The following is a 25212-nucleotide window of genomic DNA, read 5'->3' as shown; positions in this document are numbered from 1 at the left end:
GAAATTTCTTTACTGAAAGAGTGGTCAGGCCTTGGAACAGGCTGCCCAGGGAAGTGGTGGAGTCACCATCCCTGGAAGTATTTAAAAGACGTGTAGGTGAGGCGCTTAGGGACATGGTGTAGTGGGCATGGTGGTGTTGGGTTGACGGTTGGACTTGATGATCTTAGAGGTCTTTTCCAACCTTAATGATTCTATGATTCTATGATCTTTACTACTACAGGACAATCCGAAAATTGCAAAACAGTGCTCTAAAGTGAACAAACACAGAAAAATAAAAAGCAGAACTTTACATCCCTCCACCCCCGCCAAGTTGTGTTTACAGATGGAAACAACAGCATTGCAAGACATCAGTACAGGGTTAAATCCTCACCTAGAATGAGATTCATGAAGAAGCTGGAGTCAAAATTTTCTTTGGAGGAGGTACACCACTTGGGTGGTCAATCTAAAGGCACTTTCCAACATTGGTGTCAAAACCCTTATCTAGGAAAAATTATTAGCTTCATTCTGCACTGCTGTCAACGTAACGCTCGAAACAACAATTCATTTCAAATGGGTGTCTTAGTATCACAAGCAGAAAGACAGTTATTACGGGCCAGAGGCATCTGATTCATATCCCCCATCATTTTTGGCCACCGAGGCTGACACTGCGGAAACAGTCTGCCCTCAAAAGGCCAAATACCAAAAGCGCACCAACAGCGCCCGGCCCGAAGCGGGGCGAAGGAGCTGCTGAGAGCCCTCAGCGGCAGCTCTCCCCCCGCGTTCCCCTCTGCCTCCTATTTACCATCACCTACATCCCAATTCGAGACTAGCAGCAACAATCAAGAGTAGACAGTCAAGGGAATATCAGAAAATCACTGATATCAGGCTGCAGACAGCCTAGTCATCAACTTCCCTCACCATTTGGTTATTTAGCTTTAAAAACAAACATTAAAACAGTGGAGGAACAAAGGATAGACCTTTCCATTTCCAGGACTCCTGCTGCTTAGAAGCATCACAGAGGTTCGTGTTGTCGCTACAGATGCACCCAGGGAAGTGACTCAGTGTGCAACAGGAATGACAGACGGACACGGACACGAGTACAGCTCTCATGAAGGATCTTGAGGCAATTACTTACAGAGGTGGCTCAAACAAGTGTGTAAAGCCTCACCCCCTTGCTATTACTTGTTTTAGATTTGCTATTGTAAAGAAAGTCCATTTATTTTGCTATATGCTAGACTCCACTGTTACTTCAGATGAGGAAACCAGCAGAAGACGAGCGGGTGAACATACTCTTCGGCACAGACCAGCGCTGGAAGTGGTTTCACCGTTCACCACCTGCTGCCACCCTCCACGGGGAGCTGAGGAACACCGACTATGCTTAAACAGAGCTGAAAATTATATAGAGAGTCTCGTCTACGCGGTGAGCCACAAAGCATGAAAATTATGGTAATTGGGGCTTGCAGGAATTCAAGGGGGCACATGAGGCCCGAGGAGGTACTGAGTTAGGGAGCAGCTGGTCTCCGTAGCAGGCCTCCGCTGAAGTCACACTCGGCACTTCGGCTGTTCTCGTAATGGCAAGCTGTCAGCAGAAAGGGAAGGCACCTGGAGTTCCTCGCATACAACGGGTGCTGTCCCAAAAGAGGTTTTCCGCTGCAGATGTATCTCTAGCACTGAGATCTGTTTCAGCTGTCCGAAGGTGTGCGTGAGCACTGCAGGAGAGGAGAGACCTCTCAGCTGAAAGGATCAAGAGGAAAGGGAAGGTGGAAGGCTGAATTAAAAAATGGGGAACATAAATAACGGGGAAAAGAGAAAGACAACGCAAAGAGCAATGACCAGGTAGCTTTTCCAAAGAGTGAGACCATGGCAGTGCCAAAAGGCTGCTTGGACTCCAGTGAAGCACACACAAGACCATCAAGAGGCACATGAAGTATCTGGCACTTTGTTATTCCAGGCAACACACACCGACATCTCCCACGTTCTGCAAAGGGAGAGGTGGCTTGTTGTTTTGCCGTTTACCGTTTTTGTTACATTTGACAGGATTAACAACTAAAATCCTGGGCTAAAATTGAAATGAGCAAAAGTTTTGTCAGGATTTCACCCAATTTCTCTCTAATTTATGTGGGCAGTAAGCTTTTATGATGTCCTTTGCTAGTTACATTTCTCTGGTTTTAAATGTCTGGATTTTATAAGTATGTTCTTGGCAAACACAAATGTGTCATGGGAACCATAACTGCTTTATAAAGTGATCTACTTTTGGATACTGCAACTGAACTGAGATGAAGGAAACTATACAGTGTTTAGAACATCCAGCTGATGATTCACAACATCTGAATAATGCTCCTGATTCATCCGTTATGAAAACAGCCCAGTTCAGCCTGGCACTACATGACCCTTCTCAGAAACTGTTAACTCTCACGTTAAAACTACTGAAGGTGTTTTTATGGCACAACTCCAAATTTATATAGATTCTTACCACTAAAAAAAAATCTAAATATTTCCAGTCTTTCTTTCCAGATGAAAAATCTCAGAGGATAAAAGTCACACTAATTTATGTCTAAAATTCAAGATATATACACAAATAAAGTACAAAACTAATGAAAAAAAAAATCATTAAATCTCCCAAGCAGATGCAAATCTGAACAACTTCAGTTGCTGCTGAAACAGAACTGGAAATGCATTTTTAGTCAATCTTCTGCTTTCACACAGAAGTTCTGTTGCGAAGTTTATAGACCAGAGACTGATGCTGGGAAAAAAGCCAGTGAGTGGCTACCACAAACGAACAGAAAGCAGTGCTCACCTCTCAAACCAAACAATATGCAAGCAAACACGTTTATCCAAACTTATGGTGAAAGTGAAATATTAAGCTTACATTAATTTATGAAGACCCAATCCACACTGGTAGCAACTTGTGTAAACTCTGCTTCTATTGTTTTTTTTTAAAAATTGCAGAATTATACACGAATGGAAGAAGTTCGTTGCAAATAACAAAGGTTGACAGCTCCTGACATGCTAAAGTATCCAAAGCACACAAGGTCCGGAGAAGTAAGAGACAATCTGGTTTGGTTAACACAACTAAGTAAAGAGTGTAAGGGATTCTGATTATGTCTTTCAGGTCTCTAATAAAAGAGTGTTAAATGAAATATTTCTAAATTAATTTAATTTTTAAAAATCCCCGAAAGTACCATTGCTTCTACAGCATCATAGCGAAAGACATTTGCAGGCGGAATTACATTTAAACATGTTCCAGTTATACTCCCAAGGTGTCTACTGTCTATTTTTATAATATTCCTAGAAGGGATTCCATACAAACCGCAAGTCTGACGTCTTGCTTGGAAAATAGCACAAAGCCTTTTCTGGAGGTCCAGTATCTATTCATGCCAGAAAGGGGTCATTTTCATTTCCCACTTCTAAGTACTGCAGCAAACCATGTGTGTGCATCATGTTACACGAGAATGAACGTTATTCCAAACCCATCAGCTTCCAAATGCTTCTTTATTGTTTTCACAATTCAAAAAAGGATAATTCATAGAGCCTTTGTGTTTGCCTTCAGCTCCCCTTTCAAAGTACAAAACCCCAAACATCTTCCCGAACAAGTACTCAGCCAGCTTTCCCCTCTCTAGCTGCTACTTGTTTTTCTTGCAGTAGTTCTTCTTCCTTCTTCTTGTGAAGCTTTAGAAGATATTCATCAGGCTCAATTCCTGCCTCCCTTAACTCTGACATGGCTTTCTCCAACCGGTGCAACGTACGGGCACCCTGCACTTTTCGAGCAGTGATGTACAATGTAAATTCCTTGAAGCCCATCAGTTTACAGGTATCCACTTCACAGATATTTTTAACATCTTTGGTTTTGTCCACCTGGGGGAAGAAAACTAAACCTGACATTTTTTCCAGATCTTCAATATTTACTTGGAACTCAGTCAGCTGGTGACTGAAGCCTATGGAATCGTTTGGCACCACAAAAGCCCCCAGTACCAAGGGCTCTGTAGACGTTCTGCTCCGTCTGGCAAGGATCACCTTGTATAGGTGGGATGGCACAGCTACATCATCCTTTCCAATTACCTGTCAAAAGGAAAGTTATGTTACAGATACAAATCTTATCAGTTGAAAGGGGAAAAAAAAAAAAAAAAGATGCGAGACTAATCCTACTACCTCTGAAAAGGAGCCACAGCACGTAACCACACATCACAATCAAGTGCAATGTTATCAGACTAGAAGCCGAGGTGGAACGCACATGTATTGGGTCTGGCTGAGATGGAGTTAATTTTGCCCCCTCACCAGTAAGCTGGGGGTGGGCAAGACCTTGGGAGGGGACATAGCCAGGACAGCTGACCCAAGCTGACCAAAGGGATATTCCATACCATATGATGTCTGCTCAGCAATAAAAGCTAAGGAAAGGAGGGGGGAGGAGGGGGGGCATTCATTATTACAATGTTTGTCTTCTGGAGCAACCACTATGCATACTGAAACTTCCCGGGAAGAGGCTGGACATCGCCTGCTGATGGGAAGTAGAGAATAAATAGTTTGTTTTCCTTTGCTTCCGCACACGGCCTTTGCTTTTGCTTTATTAAACTGCCTTTATCTCGACCCACAAGTTTTTTCCATCCTGCTGAGGAGGGGAGTGGTAGAGCGGCTTGGTGGGCACCTGGCCTCCAGCCAAGGTCCACCCACCACAGCACCATCTCATTGCAGCTCCTTACACATCTGGTCAGGAACGAGCTAGTTATTTGATGCCTGAATCTCTCTCTCAAACAGGAAAAGCAGGGCAAAGAACACTTCACTGCAGGATTGTTTGGCCACTGTTGGTAGGAGACTTTCCCAGAAGGTTCTCTGCCCTCCTCCTATAACACCGCTGACTTTATATTATACTGTTAAGAACAATGATGCAGACAAAAGGTCAAAAGATTAGTCAGTAATTGCCTAAATATTTGTAAAGATCTGCGACAAGGAGCTCCGGTAGAAGAACGAACTCAACTTAAACCCCCCAAGCAGATGCAACTTCAGTTATGGCTGAAACTGAACTGGAACCAAATCTGAAAAACACATTTGGAAACAGGGAGTCAGCCAAGACCCCAGCTTCCTAATCTGGTGCAGATCTGTCAGTGTAGCTGACTTGAAGGGATGGCAGAGCTCCCTTCTCACACTGCATCACACTGTTAATGCTTGAAAAGCTGTTTTCAGTAACAGTGGCTCTACACTAAGTTCCTGACCTGACAGTTCCAAATCATATGGTTTTTAATATGCATTTCAAATCAACTTTAACTTACTTTCTGTCAGTTATTTTTTGTATCTCTATTACCCATACACAGGCTGTATTTAAAAGCTACATTACCTACATAAGCATTTTTTTGAGGGGACCTGGATATAAAGCAGTGACTCAGTTACATTCAGTGACTCAGTATCTTGGAAGAGAAGTCTATCCAAAGAACATGTAGCTGTTTCTTCCATAAATTCACTATGATTCAGCTTAAGAGCTTGTACATGCTGGGTTTCCTGCTGTGTCACTCAGACCAGGATCCAGGAATTTAACTGAAACACCAGGAGGGGAGGATCAGAACTCTGAATTCACATGAAATCTGTTAAAAACTCACACACGTGTATACAGTAGACACCCCACCCTGTGTCAGGAATAAGTCCAAGGGAACATACCTACTGATGAGAAATGTAATCTCTCCAGTATTCAAAAAGTGATGCTCATGCATGCACTGTATTAGGCTTTTTTTTCTTCAATATTGCTGAACTGAACCTGCCATGCCAACGCAGTATAACAGGTTCACACATGGAAAATCTGAGTTTTCCATAACCCTTCTGTGTAACTACCCTTCTAAAATTTGTACTTTTATTCTAATGGTAACAGAAGAAAAAGATGCAGACGCCCTACAAAAACTACAAAGGCATCTTGTTTCATACATAAGATCCAGTAATTTGATACTATTTCCAGTATTTGCGATACCTGCAAAAGCAAAGACTGCTTGTTTTGATTTTTTGACAGCTTTTGTTAGATACAGTTAAAACACAATTTCAGAGAGAGCAGGTATTTATTTCACTGCCACAATCGACCCCATTAATTGAAAATATTTGACAAACTAATCCAGTATATCAGTTCAGACATGCTTTATCCATTCATATATTCAGTATAGCTCAATCACAAAAGAAACACTTCCTATGTATGCTTTATTCTGAGAGTATTCAGCACTTCTGCAAAACAAAATACGTTTTTAAAATGAAACTTTGCCTGTGGCTACTGAACCAAGGTTTACGTCAGTCTATTCCAACAGTTAACTAATTTCAGTTATGAATTCTTTCAATGCTTGAAGTGTGTCTTCTACCTCTGTTGCCAGTTTTTTATGTGACCAGTCTTTAAGTCTCAGTGGTTAGAACAAAACCAGAGAAAGTACGTTCAGGAGAAAGGGAAACCTCTGATAAAGAAAGTTCTTTCATGTTTTGTACAATAATGTAGTAGTAACATTACTACTGTCTCTGGCAAACATGTGCTCTTAGATTTCTTTACTCTGTTACAGAGTATTTTCCTCCCCTTCCCTATACTAGGCTATTTAACAGCTTTGCTGTAGTTTAAACTTTTTTTGTTGTGGTTTGTTTGTTTGATTGGTTTTTTTTTTACAAAAATGGTCTTGCTTATGCCACTAACCTTCTCCTAAATAAAGCTCTGCCTAGACATCTAATAGTCATTGAAACTGGTAAGCAATAAATAAATGCCTTATGCCAAATCTACTTTCCCTTTCAACGACGACAGATGTCTTGCTAGGGAAATGAGAGCTCCTGAGTGTCAAAGCACTTTGCATTTAGCATTCAGTGTGGGTGAAACCAGAGTTACAGCTCCTCAGGATCAACTGCATAAATAATCAAAACTGACTGATGTACAGGTAATTTTAAAATATACTAAAAACTACGCATCAACGCACTATTATGGCTGGTAGGTTAAAACTGAATTACAAAATGAACAGTGTTGGGAGTTTAACCTAACTGAGATAGGTGGCACTTAAACCGTGGAGTACATGCAACGTATTGGTGGCGAGAGGGAGGAAGCCAAGCAGCATGAAAAGCCCCGAGGAAGAGCGGAGAGGGCTCACATTTCCACATTCACCCAAGCGCAGGCAGCGACTGACACTGTTGAAGGCAGAAGTCTGGAGTTCCTTTTCCCTCCTGGAGCAGGCAGCTTGCAGAGCCTGCGCTGCAATCCCCCCTCCTGCACGCTCCTAGGGCAGGGCGGAAGAGAAGGAAGCGGCTGTGCACTGCAGCACTGCACCCTGAAGCTGCTGCAGCCTCCTGACAGAAGGCAGTAGTGAGACTAAACCCAGCTCCCCAGATTCTCCCCGGGCCAACGATCACCAGACCTGTAGCATTCCTGTGCAGCACGGCCTGCGCTGCCTTTTCCAGGACTCTTCACATACTTATTTCCACATGTACTAGGTCCTCCTTAGCTCGGCTCCCTCCCCTTCTCAACACCTCCCACACAGATACACATACCAGCATCCTCTGTTGTATAAAAGACTAGAGGAAGGGTGAACACGCAGATGGAGCTACAAGTATCTCCGATTAGGGGGTATATGGCGTATGTAAAACAAACAGGTGAATGCGTGCTGAGTGAGCTAGCAGAGGGAACAGGGGATTGAGTCTGAGGACTGAGTGGGTGGATAGAAAGGCTGGGGAATGAATAGAGCTGCACACAGGAGAGTTAGGTATGAAATGGAAATGCTGAATGCCTGAAGTAGGTGTTAAGGAAAACAGACACTGTGCTTATGTAATATTATGCAAATATATATATTCTATGCAAAATAATGCACATTTATGCATAGTATATGCCCCTATGAAGGAGGGAAGGAAAGAAGGAAAAAAAGGACTAGTTCAAAATTAAGGAAGGGTTGGCCTTTTGAGAAATGTAGTTCTAAATACAACTCAACTCTAAACAGGCAATGGCCATACATGCAATTTATGTACCACTTCAGTTCCACGTAAGCTCTCTTCTGAGGATTTAAATAAAATTTAAGTAGTGCTCAGGCTTTATGCTAGTCCTCTGAATAGCAGTAAACTACTTCTGTAATTACTTCACTGAGTTCTAATATCGTTAAAGTGATTAAAACAAACTTCAGCCTGCCAAACAGCCAGAGTCCACAAGTGTCCTTTCCTTACACAAAATGTGGCATAAAAGTTCTACGCCCAGCTCATTCTGCCGGAGGAGAATACCGTCAAAGGAGGGCGTCTAATTTCTCTGACAGAGTAAATATGCATGACAAAGAATATATATGTTTTTTTCTGGAGTTTAACACTTATGTGAACCATGCACAGAATGCATCACCAATAATTTATGCAGCCAGTGTGACCCAATGATTTCTGTTAAAAAAGGAAATGCAGTTCTGGAGCATGCCGTAATATTTCCATCATTATGCTCTGTAATATACCATAATTTGCTTTTTTATGGAAGTACATACAGAAGCTGCAGATGAATGTTTCCATAGAGTTGCCCCCCCCCAGCTCAACAGCCAAGGAAAGAAGTAAAACGTGATTCTGCAAAAGTGAAGTTTGCAACAGAAGCAATAGGTAGGAAAAACGAACTCAACAACTCATTTCCTATTGCCACCTAGAGGATTTTCCTACCTAACTACAGCAGTCTGAATCACTACTCTGATCTGCACCACCCCATTTATCTCAATGCATGCCTAACAGAAGCAAAGAGCATATGCTCCTATTGTAACAGAATAGAAAATGGGTTAAGATTATCCATGCACAGATGTTGACTTTGATTTGTGCTGGTCTAACCACAGGCAGCAGATGATCTTTCAGCAATCAATGCCTGAAACAGCTATCTGTCCCAGATGGAAAAGAGCAACAGTTTTTAATTGTATCCGTGATTCAAAAAAAATCTCATGCGCTAATACAAGCATGAAAATACAGCAATAGCCTATTGAAAATCACTGCTGTCCCACACACTTTCACACCATGTTGACAACAGGCCACAAGGTAAATTTCTGTCATCCTTTGAAAATTTCTATTTTGCTATTCCTATAAAATCTTGCTTAATCTTTCAAATTTTCAACAGCTTCATAACAGAAAAAAAAGCACTCAAGCTAAAAGCCTTCTTTTTATAGCATTAAAAATATTCCTTTCCCATTATCATTTGGGAAACCAGTGTGAAATTTCAGATAGTATTTCTCTTTGCTGTCTCTACAAGTTCAACACAAAAATGTTCATTGCCATAACTTTTTGGAGCTGCTTATTCCTTTCACTTTTGCTTTGCTCTTGTTTTCTTTGGTGATCTGGTGTTGGCTGAAGCTCTACGACTGAACTGGTGTCGTCTAATAATGCAACATTATGATAATGTCATTTTCAGCATAGTGTTTATTGTTTTTTATTATTATTGACATTGTTATTGACATTCCACAAGTGTGTACAAATTTGTTATACTCTTCGATGCCCAATTAAACATGAACAGCTGTCATGAGGATGGGTCATTAAAATGTGTGCAATTCCTGACATTTAGAGATGTTTACATATTGCTAAAACAACAAACGTGTTGGTAAGCAGTTATACAAACTTAAAGAGCTCACAGGGACAGATAAAGATAAGGGCAGAAGCACCATGATTTCTTAAAACAGAGAACTCGGTGAGCTTTGATAAATTCGATCTCATAGCTAAGTCACTGGATGGGGATTTTTCTTAAGTTTGGCTTTCCTCCCGATTTTGGCCACATCATTAAACTGTTCTTGGTCATAGTTTTTAAAATTGGAGGAAGGACAAGTTTGATAATATCTGTGGAGTGCTTAAGTATCACAATAAATTACAAAGACATTTGCTAACGACATCTAGGGTAAGTTTAAGTGTATGGCATAATGTCACCTTCATGGTGGTAGTCAGATAAATAAGGGGCAAAGCAGTCCCCAAAAATGACAGTTTGGAGTTTATGAGAAAGAAAATTCGATTCTTACATAAACAGGAGGAAAGGAATATATAAGGTGTAATGGCAGAACATTTGAGATTATATTAGAAGAAAACAGTGTGTTACTCTTACTAGAAATTTCAAAACATACACAAATGTTATCATATTTTCATTTTATACTGGACTTGTTACAGCTTCCCAGAGTGGTAAGAAAACTATCTTCTTCTGAAAGGGTAGGAATAATTTTTAAAAGAAAGGATTCATGAATCTAAAAGTAGTATTTTGCCACCTAGTGACTAGAAAATGAAAATCAACTGTGAAGAGAATTAGCAGAAGGGACTAGCCTTTCATCAGCAATTGGATTGGCAATTATCTGAGCTTCTCTTAGAACCTGGTAAACAGAAATCACATTCAATCATGCCTTAACTGCCAGCACACACTGAAGAGTCCTTGCATCAGAGGGTACCATCATCAAATACATTAAAATGATAGCTCCAGAAATCCCCTCTACACTCCAGTAACCGTTTCTTCACTCGCTCTCTGTATAATAACCAGAGTTTAGAACTAAGCCATGCTGCAAACCAGAACTGACTGAAAACAAGCATACACATAATTCTCTATGTAACAGTACTTCCATCTACATCTGGCAGCAACAAAATAAAGACTTCTGTCACATTTTTTGATGGACAGAATTCAAGGACATCATTCCTGTCACCCAAAATAAGACTGTAGCTTTCTCTGAATAGGATTTGTTTTGTTTTAGCTGTAACTTGAGGCATGATACTGACCAGGCCCATCAGATGTTTTACTGTAGATGGTATCATTCCTGCTGATATGACCCCAGGTTTTACAATCCAGAGATTTATTACGATTTGATACTAAATTCTGCATAGAAACAAACTTTCTGGCAGTATAAAAAATTCCCTTTGCTATCAATATAATTTTATTTACTTGAACATTGTGACAGCATTAACTGCCTTCACTCCAGTTCCTTTCAGATTTGTATCAGGCAGCACTGATTCTGTTGATAGTGGTTTTTTCCCAATATTTGAGAGAACTCTGTCAGATGGCATTGAGAAGAACTGAGGGGTGTGAAGGCAGACTTAGCAATACAGAAAATACTACAGATAAAACTCATAGTAACAATCTGCAACAACACTGCACAGCCAAGCACTCCAAAATGCAAATGTATGTACTTCAGGAAAAATTAATTTGTTATGGCTGGCCTGATTGCTATTGCTCAATCATTTGGCAATCCTAAAAAAGAAAGAGAAAAAAAAAAAAAAAGAAGAGATAGTGAAAAAAAAAAAGCTGTGCCTAAATACAGTTATGGCATTAAAAGATAGACACCCCAACCCCCCTTTTTTTTTTAATAAATAACGTGTGTATATGCATTATGATACTGTATTTACATGATGACAGACTAGTACTTCCACAGAATCCATTTAGGTTACTTAACACTGAACCCACTACAGTTCCTATCACCACTCTTCCTATAATAAAAGAACCTTTGGGATGGGTACAGTGCTAAATAAAAGCAACCCCATAAATCTATCCTGCACCTTTGGTGTCTCTTCTCCTCCAATCTTAAACCAGTGCCTATTATGTTCATTTGTACATCATGTCTAAATTTAGGACAGACCTCTAGTCATTTACACCAGCTGATCTAAGATCCAGCCCTTTGAACGTAAGTTTTATGGGACATGTATAATGGACCTAGATCCACTAGTTGCCTATGTAGCCTTGAGACCACTTGGAGCAGCCAACAAATAGTAATAGTCCCCAGGTTTATTTCCTCTTTTAACAAGGATTCCTTCCCCTGTAGTATCTTGGCTAGGAGAAAACCTCTGCTACTTCTGAAAGCTGACTGGGGAAAACCATAAAGCACCATCTTATATTTGAGAGGTGCAATTTGTTTCCCGGGGACTTATTTGCCACAGAATTGGTGACAAGTAAGTATACCTTCTGGTACAGTTACTGTGCGTGTCTGGCCCAGCCTAGTCATTCGGTTTTGAAAATTAAACAGCAGACATGATTCCAGGATGAACCCAGTATATCGCTAAAAGTACAGAAAAATGTCTCCTTCAAACAACAAACAAAATGTTATCTAAACTTACTTTTGCTTGTCAACCATTGCCAATTCTTCTTAAATTAATATTTACTATGATGGCATTGGGAATAAGAAGGGTGGAGCATTGAGCATGATGCAGTAGAATTATTGCAAAATTTGTATTTCAAACTCCAAATCTGCTGACAGAGGAAAATCACTGAAGTGACAGTCACTGGAGAACAATAATGTATAAAACAAGACAATGTCATTTTGATTTGATCTGGACAAAGATGAAAAACCTGCATCTGCCTCTCCAATGACACAGAACAGATTTTTCCTGTTGGCATTCTATTTTACATATATTCTCAAAATATGTTTTTCAGATACCAAGAACAGTCACCAATCTACTCTTTGCAATAAAAACCTCCGCTGGAGACAGATGAAATGACAGAACATATCTGAGGATACAACAAGTTCAGCCAATAGATAGAACAATGCTGGCATCTAAGGAGTTCAAGGTTAATTCCCTTTCTGGAATTAAACAGCAAATGGTACCAGAGTCCAAGCAGGAACTGGGAACAATGCCATGACCGATGCTCTGTTTTTCCTCTATGGTGATCTAAAAATAACCTTTTTGGACGTCTGATGAGAAAAACACCAGCCTGTAAAGCCATGGATACATATTTCACCACTCCTTTAGCCAAAAACAAGGAAACTCAAGATTGAAGAGAGGATCTGAAACAAATCAATGCAGACACATTCACTGTAGTACTTCTGTGTTTTCTTTTTTCCACAGTTCTAGTCTCAGAGGAGAAGAAAAACATTAGAAAGGAGCTCAGCCTTAACAGTCACATTGCCAGATTATAGGTTGTGAGTTTCAGCACTATTGTGTGTACTACAGCACTTCTCCTTAAACAGCACATACAAAGAAAAAGGACACCTTCTCACATAAGCTTCATAAGCCCAAACAATGAGGACTAAAAGCCTTTCATTTCTAAGTCACGTGTGTGAACCTAGCAGAGTTCATTGCGAAAGACAGCTAAGAGGTACCTTCCCTTCTCGTTCAGCTGCCACCTCTTAGTGTTCTTCGTTTAGGGGCAGAATCCCAGACTGCCAAAATCAATGGCAATGACTGCAATTCATCCAAGGTACCAGTTTGAAAAGAACTTCCCTCCAGTGCTTTGACAGGTTGTTTTCCCTCTTCTAAGTGTATGTGTTGATGTAAGAAGAAAAAAAAAACACCAACATAGCACTCCACTCTGAAGTCTCTCTCCCCAAAGGACAACTTCAATGGCTAGCACAAGAACTTAGGCCATAAAGAGATTTCAAAATAACAAAACAATTCTCAGCCTGTATTTGTTTACACTTAGGAGTGTGCCCAAAGAGGACCCAAATCAAATAATTTAATATTTAAAACAAAACAAACAAAAAAAACCCAAATAAACATTTTACTTTTCCCACCTGTAGACAGCATTATCTTTACTTAAATACAGCTTAAATACAAATTTACATAATGAACCTCACCCTGGGAAGCTAAGTAAAGGATTTATGGATGTGGCCAAATGGTGAAATGAAAACATGAATACCATCATTCCACTGTTTTCAATCTCACACTGAACTTCACTTCATAGTTTATATTAAGACCAAAACTGATACAACATTCATAAAAGACCAGAGTTGTCATCAAATCCAAAGATGATGAAGACATCTTGGCAACAGACAAGAACAGAATGATATGATAATCAAAGCAGCATGGACATTTTGTGCCACTATTATTCCATCACCATATCCTGGTATCAAGTTACTTTGAATACAAGCAGTAAGGTGCAGTGCCTGCTCTTATTTTTACCTGTGTAAGACTAAAATTTACATTTCAAAACCAAAATGCAAAGCCAAAATCATTTTTCAGAAAATGTAATCTTTCTCTTCTAAGTAAACATTTTCTCTAGAGACAAACTAGAAAAAGATGACCAAGATTAAAGTGAAGCAGTTGATAGATGTAGTTGATAGATGATTCAACTGCTTCCTGGAAAATTATTTTCAGTTATAAAATGTTCAAGTCAGTTCAGGATTTTTAATTTTTTGCAATGTAAGACAAATATATATTTTTAGGGCTAAAAAAAAAATGCAGTATCCCAACAGCTACAAGGAGGCAAATTCCAGCAAGCCATGCGCAAGCCTGGAGAACTCCTACGGTACCATTCTGCACGACAGTAAGCCAAACGCTCAGCTCGACACTGTTGAAAGGGAACATCTCCCTCCTGCTCCCAGCTATGTGCTTTTGGACATATCTCATGCTGTCACCAGTAAGTGCTGGACTCCCCTCTGTGCTGCTCTATCTTGCTACGGCAAGTAGAAAACAAACCCAGTAAGGAAATAAAGAGTCCAGTATGGATAGTTTTCTATTGCATTGGGTAATTAAGCATCTTGAGGAAGGATCTGACAGTCATCAGCACTGGCAGATAAGGGAACGGACCGGAAAGTATAACGGGCAATAGCGAAGTCAGCACTCTCCCTTTGGGTGGCAAGGAACCATTGCCAGTCTAAAGCTGGCTTTGCCACTAACTTATCATGTGGCATTGGTCATATCCCTTAACCACGGCTTATTTATCCACTTGAAAATGAGTCCAGTTGTCACCTTCCTCACAAAGATGTGGTGAGAGCTGAAGTTTGGAGCTGCCACTGAACATGAAAAAGATAAATTATTATTACTGCATTTTCATATGCCTAACATATGACTGTCTGGAAAAAAAATAACAACAAACCCAAAACTAAAGCTGTGATTTCACCAAAGTCAAGGTTACAGACATGGGTGGGTGGGGACATAAGGGACAGTTTTTAAACAAGTAAAAAGGTAAAAGTGAATGGGAAAAATTACATTCTATCATGACCGAGTTCCAAGTTCAATCAAATGGAAATCAGCTGTGTATTTATAATGGAGAAATAGCGCCTAAATCTTACCGCTAAACAAGCCAGTGTTGAAAGCTGAACACCCCTCTCTTTTGTGTCTCCCATATCCCTCTGAAACAGGGGCTTGTTCATAGCAAGCTCATTCATTGCTCCTCAGAGAACTACTTGGACAGCTGAATCACTCACGAGCTGAAGCTGCAGTTGATCCGAGTACTTATTTTCAAGGAAAAGTGTTTTTTCAAGAGGTGCAAAATACAGCATTTATTATTTGCATTATGCTAGCTTTCCTCTAGCAACTGAAAACAGCAATAATATCTCATTACAGTAAGGGCAGAAGGTAATACACCCTCAAATGCCTTACTACGCTCAGATTCTGCAGATGTCTAAACACATGCTTACAAAGAGTAAGTCAGGATAAGCAATAATAAATTTACCTCTCAATTTGATAGCCTTTCCTATCTGTCTGTCTATCGGTGATGGTTTCTAGAGACTGTGCATGATAAATCCTCAATCTTCTGAGTACTTTAAGCAGGTAATAAAAATGGGGGACCAAAAGAAGAAGTGGGAGTACTAGTACCATGGACCAGTGATTACACTGCATTTACCTAAAACCTACTGAACTTGAATGAAGTCCGCCAATTGACTTTGGTATACTCAGAATCTCAGTTGCAAGGCCTCATCTAAGTGATGCATATGCGCTATCAGCAAACAACTGCTTTTGAAATTAATGGAGCACAGGCATTCCAATACCCTATATAACATTACCTTTGTATTGCACTGTTTCTAAAATATATCAATAAATGATTGAATAGATGGCTACACATCAGCAAAACCCACTAACTCTCTGCTTAGATACTGTCATGTACTATAGAAGTCAGAAAACAGTTTTACTGCAGGCCGTGCACAGACATTTAATAGATCTCTCTTTGTAAATAAAGAAATCATTTTAAAAGTAAACTTTTTCATGTGTAGGCAAGATGCAACATCTCTACTAAACTTGTCCCAACTAGTATTGGACATTTCATGTATTTTGCATGTATTAGGATGTCTAACTTTGTTTTATCAAGCTACAATATCAATTTTAAATAAATAGATAACACTGCACTGTTAACCCAGCAACAAATATACATACCTGATAAGTAACACTCTTCTTTCCGTCATCATTTGTTTGAGGCAAGGTCAGAGGTCCAGAAACTACCCAAACATCCTCAAACCTCTCGGTCAATTCCCGACAATACATTTCCATTCTGGAACATATTTGTCAGATAGGGTAAAGTCAGCTGGCAAAACTTAACATAATAATCTTTGAAACATACTGTGAAGGGCAAGATGAACTACTGACAGTTTGGGAGCATTTTTCCGAACTCATATGACTGACTCACAAACTAAAGAAGGTAAAACAGGCCCAAGTCATACTTCCCACTTGTCCCAGGTTCACTTCTTTACAGATAGGCATGTGTTATCGCACACATTTGAAAATAGCCTTACCACCTGTCCTGAAAATCTGAGTTCTCCACTTACTCCCACACTTGACACTAGAAAGATACTGTTGATGGTCACTTGGGATTAGTAAAATATTTGTTTTAAACAGCAGGTTGTGGCATTCTTACTTCAAAAGAAGTACCACATTACTGGATTTGTATGTTCCTCCCCAAGCAATCAATGTCCTGCAAGAGACAGCTCTTTCCATAGCTCAAAGTACTTAAGAAAGTTTCTACATGCCATTCCCACTAAGTCTACTTGTTGTTTTTATATATAAAACAGTTTTAAAATAAAGTAGTAACTCCAGAAACACTAATGTTATTTTTGCTTTTTAAACTAATTGATTCAGTTTACAGCATAAAATAAGACCTTCCAAATAAGAAGGTTTCTGGATCATGCCTATTTTACGTAAAACAAAAGATTATAGCCCGTCTTTGATCTAACACCCCAAGTGTTACAGAAATGACATACAGTGAGGTCCTTTACCAAAGGTAGAGTTGCACTTCACTCAAATAGACCAGAACACGAGACAGATGAGCCCAGCTAATCTGGCTGCCTCTGAAAGGGGGAGGTTTCACCCCCTTCTCTGTCTCATCCTTGTTCCTCATACCTCTCCCTTGGGCCACCTTTAGCACTCTTCATCTGTCAATAACCCTGAACAAAACCAGTCTTTTTTTTGTGCTGGGTTAGTGAGTTAAATCAGCTCACACAAATCAGAATTAGCAGGAATGAGCCCCACGAATCTGAATTAGCAGGAATGAGCCCTTTCTTCTTTGGTAAGTGAGCTGCCATGTGATATGCCAAAGCATTGACCACAAGGTAATTTTTTTCCTGTTGCCATCAGCTTTGCTTCCAAGCAGCTCAGCTCCTCAGGCTGTCTGACGGCATGGCAATACAAACACCACCTGGCACAAGGAAAGAATGGGAATAAATGCAGCTAGGAAGCAAACTGCTTTTGGTGGCAGCAGGGACAGAGATCAGATTACAGTGACCATGAAATCGCACTCAAGACAGAAAACGACAGTTAAACATCAGGAAAGAAAGAAGCATGCACGTTGGTGGGAAGAAAATGAGGAATAAATACTAAGGTGCAGTAGAGCACATCTCCGAACCAATCTAATAGCTTACTATCTAATAGCTTGCTGAAAGATGCAGTCCTGCTCTCCCCTTTCCTACTGCTCCCCTTGTCTGCCCCAGCTGAACAGTCCTACTCCATCTTCCGCGTTGGCTCTGGCACTCATCTCACCAGTTGATCCAATTTTCTAATCTGGCAGAAACATAACCAAGCAAAACAAAATGCGAATCAGTTTAACTGGGTTAGCAAATGGAACTGACTTGCCACAGTCAGGCTAATACCAGAGCTGGAACTGGGAAAGCAGCAAAAACACATGCCTGGAGGGCAAACACCACTTTAAAAAACAACAGATTGTTCAACTGACTAAGCTGTATTGTTTACCTGCACCTCAGAAGACAATTCAAGAAGCAAACAATTAAAAAAAGAGAAAGGAAGAGAGTACTGAAGCCAGGAAGGAATACAACACACGTGAAACACGGTATCCTTAAAACTATTTATCATTAAACAAGTGGCACAAATACCTTGTTCATGTATTTAAACTGTGGGGATAGGGTGCTGGGGTTGGGAGAAAGTGATAATAGCTGCTTAAATTGCAGGGCTGATATTGTCAGGGGAAATTTTCAAATACTCCCCATGATTTCCTGATTAGACAGAGATCCTGCTCAAGGGAAATAAAGAGAGTTTCCAACCTTGAATTGGTACAAATGCCTAGCTTTGGTATAAGGAAATTTTACGCTCAAATACTTAAGGTATTAAAACAATACAAAAAAATCTCTTAAAATGTTATAGCATTTTATTTGTCTATAAAACAGTATAACCTTACTGAATGCCTCATATGATTTTATACGCACTCTTGTAAAACCGAAAAGCACTGTGTAGTTGAATGATGATGCATTTTTGATAAACTTTTAGTACAATACTGTACATAATTTTGCTAACCTTCCCTTGAGCGAACCTTGTGAAATTCATCATTTTCCCCTCCTGTTTCTGAGTCTTAACATTCTGTAAGTCCTATGCAAGAAGCACTGGATGAATGCTACTTTTATTAATGTTTTTCTCTGCTCAGAGGAAGAAAAGAATAAAAATCCTATGTGAAGAAAGTTTAAATTTATCAACCACTCACTTCACCTCAAAGCCAATCCAGCCAGTGTTCACAAGTGTCAGAGAACCTGACGGACTTGGAAGCCAGCACCTGAAGGAACACCTAAGACCTGAAGTAGTCGCAACTCAGTGGGGAGCACTCAGTTCTCCAATTCAAAGTGAACCAATGTCCACATACAGAGATGTGAATACTCTCACATGGGAAGCGCTTTTCTGAAGAAGAGATGTTAAAGCAAGATCTAAACCCTTTCCTTGCTTCTACTGAATTTTCTTTAAGGACAGAGATGTTAAGCCTGGTACCTTTACCCACATCAGCCAGAAGAAGTAATTTTATCTATTCTAAATAAATGTCCTCTACAGTTTGATTGAATAAAGAACTAAAGTAGTTGTTACACCGTTCTTGCACTGTGAGGTCTGAGGTGCTTTTCATTTCAGAGAAAGTTGCTATGATCTCTACAGATAGCCTATAAAGTGCTCTAGAATACTTCGATGTGAAGAAGTTTTATAAATACAGCATTTTTGATTTATGCCACTTCCTGATATTTTCCACTTAGCTTACTTAAAAGTAATTTCTCACCTGTTCCAAAATCCAGCATTATTTTCATAATTCTGAGGCACAATGTTAGACAGATAAAATGTTTCGGCCATAGCTCTCTGCATAGAGAAAGAAAATAACATAATTTCAGTGAAACACTTACAAGCTGAAAATACATTTTAGAAGTTTTTGGATCAGAATCCATTTCTAGTTTAGTCTTAACATTATCAACATAAAAGGTCAGACAAAACCTAAGTCAGAACATCTACAAAATTATTTTGGATTAAGAGTTGCATAATTGGGGTGCAAACCTTGCAAAATATATCTACTTTTTTTTTTTTTGACAGAAACATAGCACAAGAATGTCCAATTCTAGAGGCACAGGAAATACTATGTTACCCAGTGTCAGTTTTGTAACGTCTTTGGAAGAAACTAGCTACTCTTTTTGAATGGGAAGGATGCTTTCACCCATGATTTTCATTTATTTGACTGCCTGATGGCTAGCTTTTTCTTTCCCTTACAAGAAAAGGTTTTATTAAAAATATTGATCAATATTTTACAAATGCATAACATGCAGGCAATGAAATGATTTATGAGACCATAATGGTCAAACATCTACATATCTGTTTAATTTTATCTTTAAAAAGTGTCGTAAACTTCTCTGAACTGGAGGCCACATATCTCCAGATGCGGAGGACCTGGCACTAAAAAACCATGCATATGCAGGGAAATACAGGAGAAAAAATTTACAAGATCTTAACCCAGAATCTTCACAGATCCTGTACTTGTCAATATTTTTCACATACTACTACTTCAAAGTGAAGGGACTGACAGAACTCCTTAGGATAATGAGCGAACACTACCTGCACTAATTAAACTGTGAAATTAAATTATTATATTTGTATATCTGTATTTGAAAGATTGTATCACCTCACTGCATTTCAAGCCAGGTCCAGGATCTCTCTGCACAGGCAGCTCACCAGCAAAAACTCCCCAGATATCACAAATAAATAACCACAAAGACACTTCCAGTAGAAATAAAACAACTGGTTCTTTCATCCACCACATGCCACTGCGCTGCTACTCTGCCCCACTGCATACTATTCTGCCTGGCAGAAATACAAATTCAAACTGCTTCTTAATTGACAAATTGCTGCATTAGGCACATTTCACAAGAGGATCCAATAAATCCAAGGCTGCTTTGTTAGTCAGCCAAGGCATTAGGGCATGCTTTTCTTACAGATCAAATAAATGGCAGGTGAAGACATTTTATAGACTGAAAGAACCATGGCAGAAGGTGGTTCTAATTTACCTCATACACATTGCCAGAAAGGAAAAAGCCTTTTAAATCATCCCGGCAATCCCCTTGCCAATACAGAACAGTACTTAACAGCATCTTTGCTTTGCCCAATCTAGCCTTAAACATCTCAGCACCTGTTGGCCAGAATGAAGTCATCGTTCCCTGTCTCCCTTTAACTGAGCTTCAGAAGACACTTTCGAGGTTTGTTTGGTGAAGGTTATCATCTTAATTTTACAGGCAGACAACGTGACATACAAGAGGTTGAGAAGACTTGCTTAACACTATACTGTACAAGATATACTCACATCATCTCTGCCAAACAAGCTAATCTAGGTGTGATTTAATGAAGAGAGGTATGTCACCAGACCATGCACCTGATTTAGATGCCTGAAGCAGACTGTGAGAGCATCCTACAGTGCTCAGTCAGGAATAGACCTTGTAACTCCAAGTCCAAGTCTGTGCATCAATAATGAGATCATGTTCCATCTCAAAACAAACTGCAAAAGGAACATTACACATTACTTTTAAGGGTCTTTTGACCCTTTCCGACTGATAAACACAAATTAAAAAGAAAGAAAAAAAATCCTACTGTTGAAAATTTGTTATCTCCCGCTGGTGCCATGTGTCCTCGTGACCATCCGCTCCCAAGGTAGTCTTCATTGACAGCACTAAACATTAGAGGGATGTTAGGATCTGGTCTGAATTTACAGTGCCTTCGGTCTGCATTGCCTGAGGAATAATACACTAAATTGTTAGATATTTTTCACATACTACTTCTTCAAAGTGAAGGGACTTAGGATAATGAGCAAACACTACCTGCACTAATTAAACTGTGAAATTAAATTATTATATATATAATTTAATATATATAACATATATACATTAACATAACATCAGAACATATAGATGTTATGTTATCATAACAACAAGACAAAAAGAACTGGTTCTGCCATATCTTGCCAAATGACCCATGCTTAAGGATTTAATTCAACACATTAATCTAAATTGGGTATTTTTCTCCTCGACCGTAAAAAAGAATAATTCTGCTTAAATATCTGTGCTCCAGTTCTAAATTCTTCTCCACTATATACTAGAAATTCTAACATGCTTATTGTTTTATAGAGAAAAAAACAAAAACAAAATACTTTTCCCTTATCATAAATGCAGATTAATATTAAAGGCAAGATTACTAAAGATATAAACCAGTATAGATTCACTTTTTAGGACAATGAAGGCATATAGATTTTCACCAGATGCGATTCCATTTTTATGTTTGAGCCACTACAAGCATCTCTTCTTTTTCCAAGTCTAACCTGGAAGTAGAATGGGTGAATCTTGATAAACGCAGTTGCTAAAATAATAAACCCATTCAAGAGAAAGTCTTAAGTCATTTGTTCTTCATGGGCACAGAAATTAGTGTAGAGCTTTCCTGTTCCTTTCCAAGATTCCCTTTCTGCCTTTACAGACATTTGGGAATTGTGCACAAAAATGACTAGACCTAAAGTCTTCTGGAAGACAAAAATAATTTTGAGGGGAGGGTTGTGGGAGGAGCTACCTTAACTTGCAGAGATGGCAGCCCATTCTAAGCTGCTGTCTTTGCTGGGGAGCCTGTGCCTTCTTCCCAGGTTTACTGGCCATACACCTATATTTGTATCCTTGCACTGTGTAGAGTCCCAGTCAACTCCTTGGAAAAGAAATTACTCTGAGTGGGCTGCAACTTTGAGATCACTTCATCCCAAACACGGACCACTTCCTTGGAAAAATGATGGCCAGAAGAGACTTGCATGAATTATTCTGGCACTGACAACCTCCAATAAGACACCGTCTTTCTTAGGGAATGGCCTGGGACCCAAGAACATCCATAGTTAAGGAAGGTGCTCCAGAGAAGCAGTGGAGGCATGCGTAACGCAGCTGTGCCAGTGCAATGGCTCCACACAGGCAGCAGCACAGTGTGCAGCTGGAACACAACTGGCTTAGAGCACCATCACTGTTGTCCACAATTTTTTTTCCCAAATGCCAACATAAATCACAGTATCTGCAGCATACTGATTTTTTTCTTTATAAAATTCAGGGTGTCATCTTAGGCATAATTTCACAGATGCAATATACAGGACCATTATATAGTCTCTTCATTTAAGCATGAATCAGGGCCTGTACGCACCAGAGAGCATTTTCCTCAAACCTGGCACTTTATAAAGCACTTCCTGTTGCAATACAACATGAGGGGCAATTTTCAATAGTGATGACTGCTACCTGTTAAAATTATTCTTTCTTCTATAGCTGACTGTGCTTACACACACAAACTGCATGCACTCTGGCTTTTTTGTCATGTCAATATTATCACTTAGCATATATGCACCCTACGCTTCCTTGTGCTCCGTACTGAGAACAAAGAGTGGTACACGCTCTCCACTTGGCAGCTCTCTGAAGAGCCCAAGAATATGCAAGGACCACAGGGAAGAAGGGAAGGGGTGGAAAATCAGCATGCGTATGGATAATGCATCTCTTGGAAACCAGTGCCTGTAAGCAATTTCCTCTTCTTTGCTGACCATCTGTGCATAGGTCCATGGAGATGATGTCAAAAGAGAGAGGTGGTCAGAGCATCTTCATGCAGTGCAGGTAGAAGGAAGGAGCTTCACTTTTCTTTTATTTTTGGTAAAGCATGTGACATGATACTTTAACGCAGGATTGATGCTTAGGAAGCAACACTGACAAGTTTATCAGCGTGCAAAACAACAGAATTCTTATTTTTTAAAAATCATATTTAATCTCAGTATTTAAGACAAAGTGTAATTTATCAATTAAACTTGAAAAATGGAAAATATATCCTCATTTATTCTCTGTTCAGTGCTTAATTATCACTGGATAATTTCTTCTGTAATCAGATTTGTACATCTCATTTACGTGTAAAGCTAATTTCTTTCCACCATCTTTTTTAAACATTTAAGTTCTTACTTACCAATAAATTTTTTTTACATCACATGGTTTTAAAACTCCAGTGCATGAAAGGTTTTTGTGACCTTCCCTGAACAACACAGTTCTGCCTCAAATCTCAATTAGAGTAGCTATCAGATATAAATCAGAGCTGAATGCCTCAAGATGCTTAATTTCAACTTGGAGGTTAGTTGTATCTGATCATTTGGAAAACATTTTAACAATTCGGCTGTTAAGGCCCACTTGAAAGCAAGCCTGGAATTACTGCTTTCTTCTCAGAAAGAAGTGGAATCAACGATGCTACTTAGGGGTTGGTTATAAATATTTTCAGGATCACGCTTTTAATTTTGAAAGGTAATTTGAAGACAGTGATTAAGATACATTTAGAGGGCTACTGCATTCATAAAACATTTTACAATTATACAGTTACCTCCATTACTAATAATTTGCCTTATAAAAACTGAACTAATGCTATAAACTTAATTTACAATGACTGTATACCACTTATATTTCATTCACCACTGACAGCAAAAAATCACTGAGCCTCTGTCTTGCATAAAGAACAGGGGAGAGAGTATTAGATAATGCACATCAGAAAACACAGCAGAACTGCATCAACCTAAACAATGGCTGCAGTGAGTAGGTATGCCCTATCTAGCTCTGAACAATTACAACCGTTGATGCTCTTTGCTCCATTTTTACCTCAGAAATGGACATTCATCTTTTCTCCCCTGAGCAAATCTCTTTAAGATCTGTAGATGAAACAGTCTGGCCACTAAAGGCGCTGACTCCACAAGCATTCACACATATGGGGCAGTACCTAAACTGACATAAATTGGCCCACAGAACTAACTACACAAGCTAAGAAAGCAAGAGCAATTTTTACGCGCTTGAGCAATAACGCTGAACTTTGCAGGTCTGAATCAGGTTAAGAAAAGTTTAATTTTCAGTTTTTCGTCTTCTCTCCATTCATGTTTAAAAGAGGTAAGTTAAGCTTCCCTCCTGCAACATGACTTACAGTGTTTACACTGACACAGCTATATTGATCTGGTGCTTACAGACTGTTTCATAAATTCCTAACAGAAATTTCTCACGGAAGGTAACTTTAGTTCTTCATTCCTCCCTTTCATACTCAGCCCTTGGGCCAAGTGTGTCTTGCAGGCCTCAAGATGTTGTACGTTCAATACCAGACTAGTCCCAACGAGAGAAAAAATACTGAAGAGGCCTGCCAACCTGGAGTGACAGATCTCTTAAATCACTGGCAACATCAGCCTTAATACTGTCATGAAAATGACATCCACCTAGAGGCCTGCTGCCTCCAGTCGGATTGTGAATGGGTGGAAAAATCCATACCTAGAGATCTCTACAGGATTTTTCTCCCTGCCTGCTCCTGGGTCCACCTTCTGTGAACTGCAAAGCCCATTCTGGGTGCCATAAATGTACAAAAATAAATACCTACATACCCAGTGTCTTCTGTTTTGAAATATGTTCAATCACCCATCTAGGCACCCGTTTTGCCTGGTCATAAGACAGTGCATGATTTGTATAACATCTGGTCTCTGTTCCAGCTTCAGGGAATCCGTATTTTTCCAGCAGAGACTCTTCTACTGGTTCTAAGGAGAAAAATAAACAGAAAGCCATCCAAAGATGAAATGTGATCAGAAACAAGACAGTAAGAAAAGCATCTCAGTGGATGTAAACATACTATATAGGGAACTACTTGAGGTTACTGCCACAATTAAGACCTAAAAAAATATTAAGAGAGCTATCCAATGAAACTCCCTTCTACCAAAAAAGTTGTGCTTTTCATCGTGTCCTCACATGAGGATCTCGGCTCTAGGACTAACTCATCCACTCTACCTAGCAATCGCTCTGGGCTGGCCTTCAGAAGAAAAGTTATCAGATATTTAGGGACAAATCAGACAGCAAGGAGTTATGGACACAGGAGATCAAG

The 25212-nt window shown here is 39.5% G+C and overlaps 1 protein-coding gene across 3 annotated transcripts in view; it reads right to left on the bottom strand.

The window, feature by feature from the left end:
• Positions 1 to 25212, bottom strand: part of EXOG (exo/endonuclease G) — a 31284-nt gene that overhangs the window by 4807 nt on the left and 1265 nt on the right. Inside the window, exons 2-9 of one of the 3 annotated variants that reach the window (XR_012672740.1) lie at positions 24722 to 24871; positions 20914 to 21053; positions 19067 to 19143; positions 15964 to 16078; positions 7068 to 7193; positions 3886 to 4038; positions 1813 to 1957; positions 216 to 1706 (exon numbers count right to left, since the gene is read on the bottom strand). Coding sequence is in view for 2 of the 3 variants with exons in the window: in XM_075144246.1 (XP_075000347.1) it covers positions 3577 to 4038; positions 7068 to 7193; positions 15964 to 16078; positions 19067 to 19143; positions 20914 to 21053; positions 24722 to 24871 (1070 nt within the window). In the remaining variant the exon portion in view is untranslated. Of the gene's footprint in view, positions 1 to 215; positions 1707 to 1812; positions 1958 to 3452; positions 4039 to 7067; positions 7194 to 15963; positions 16079 to 19066; positions 19144 to 20913; positions 21054 to 24721; positions 24872 to 25212 lie in introns of those variants that run through there. The other 2 variants (XM_075144246.1, XM_075144247.1) reach the window with 2 other exon arrangements.

This window comes from Calonectris borealis, chromosome 2 (assembly GCF_964195595.1).
Source record: "Calonectris borealis chromosome 2, bCalBor7.hap1.2, whole genome shotgun sequence".
Classification (NCBI taxonomy): domain Eukaryota; kingdom Metazoa; phylum Chordata; class Aves; order Procellariiformes; family Procellariidae; genus Calonectris; species Calonectris borealis.
This window is presented reverse-complemented; position numbering and strand designations above follow the sequence as displayed.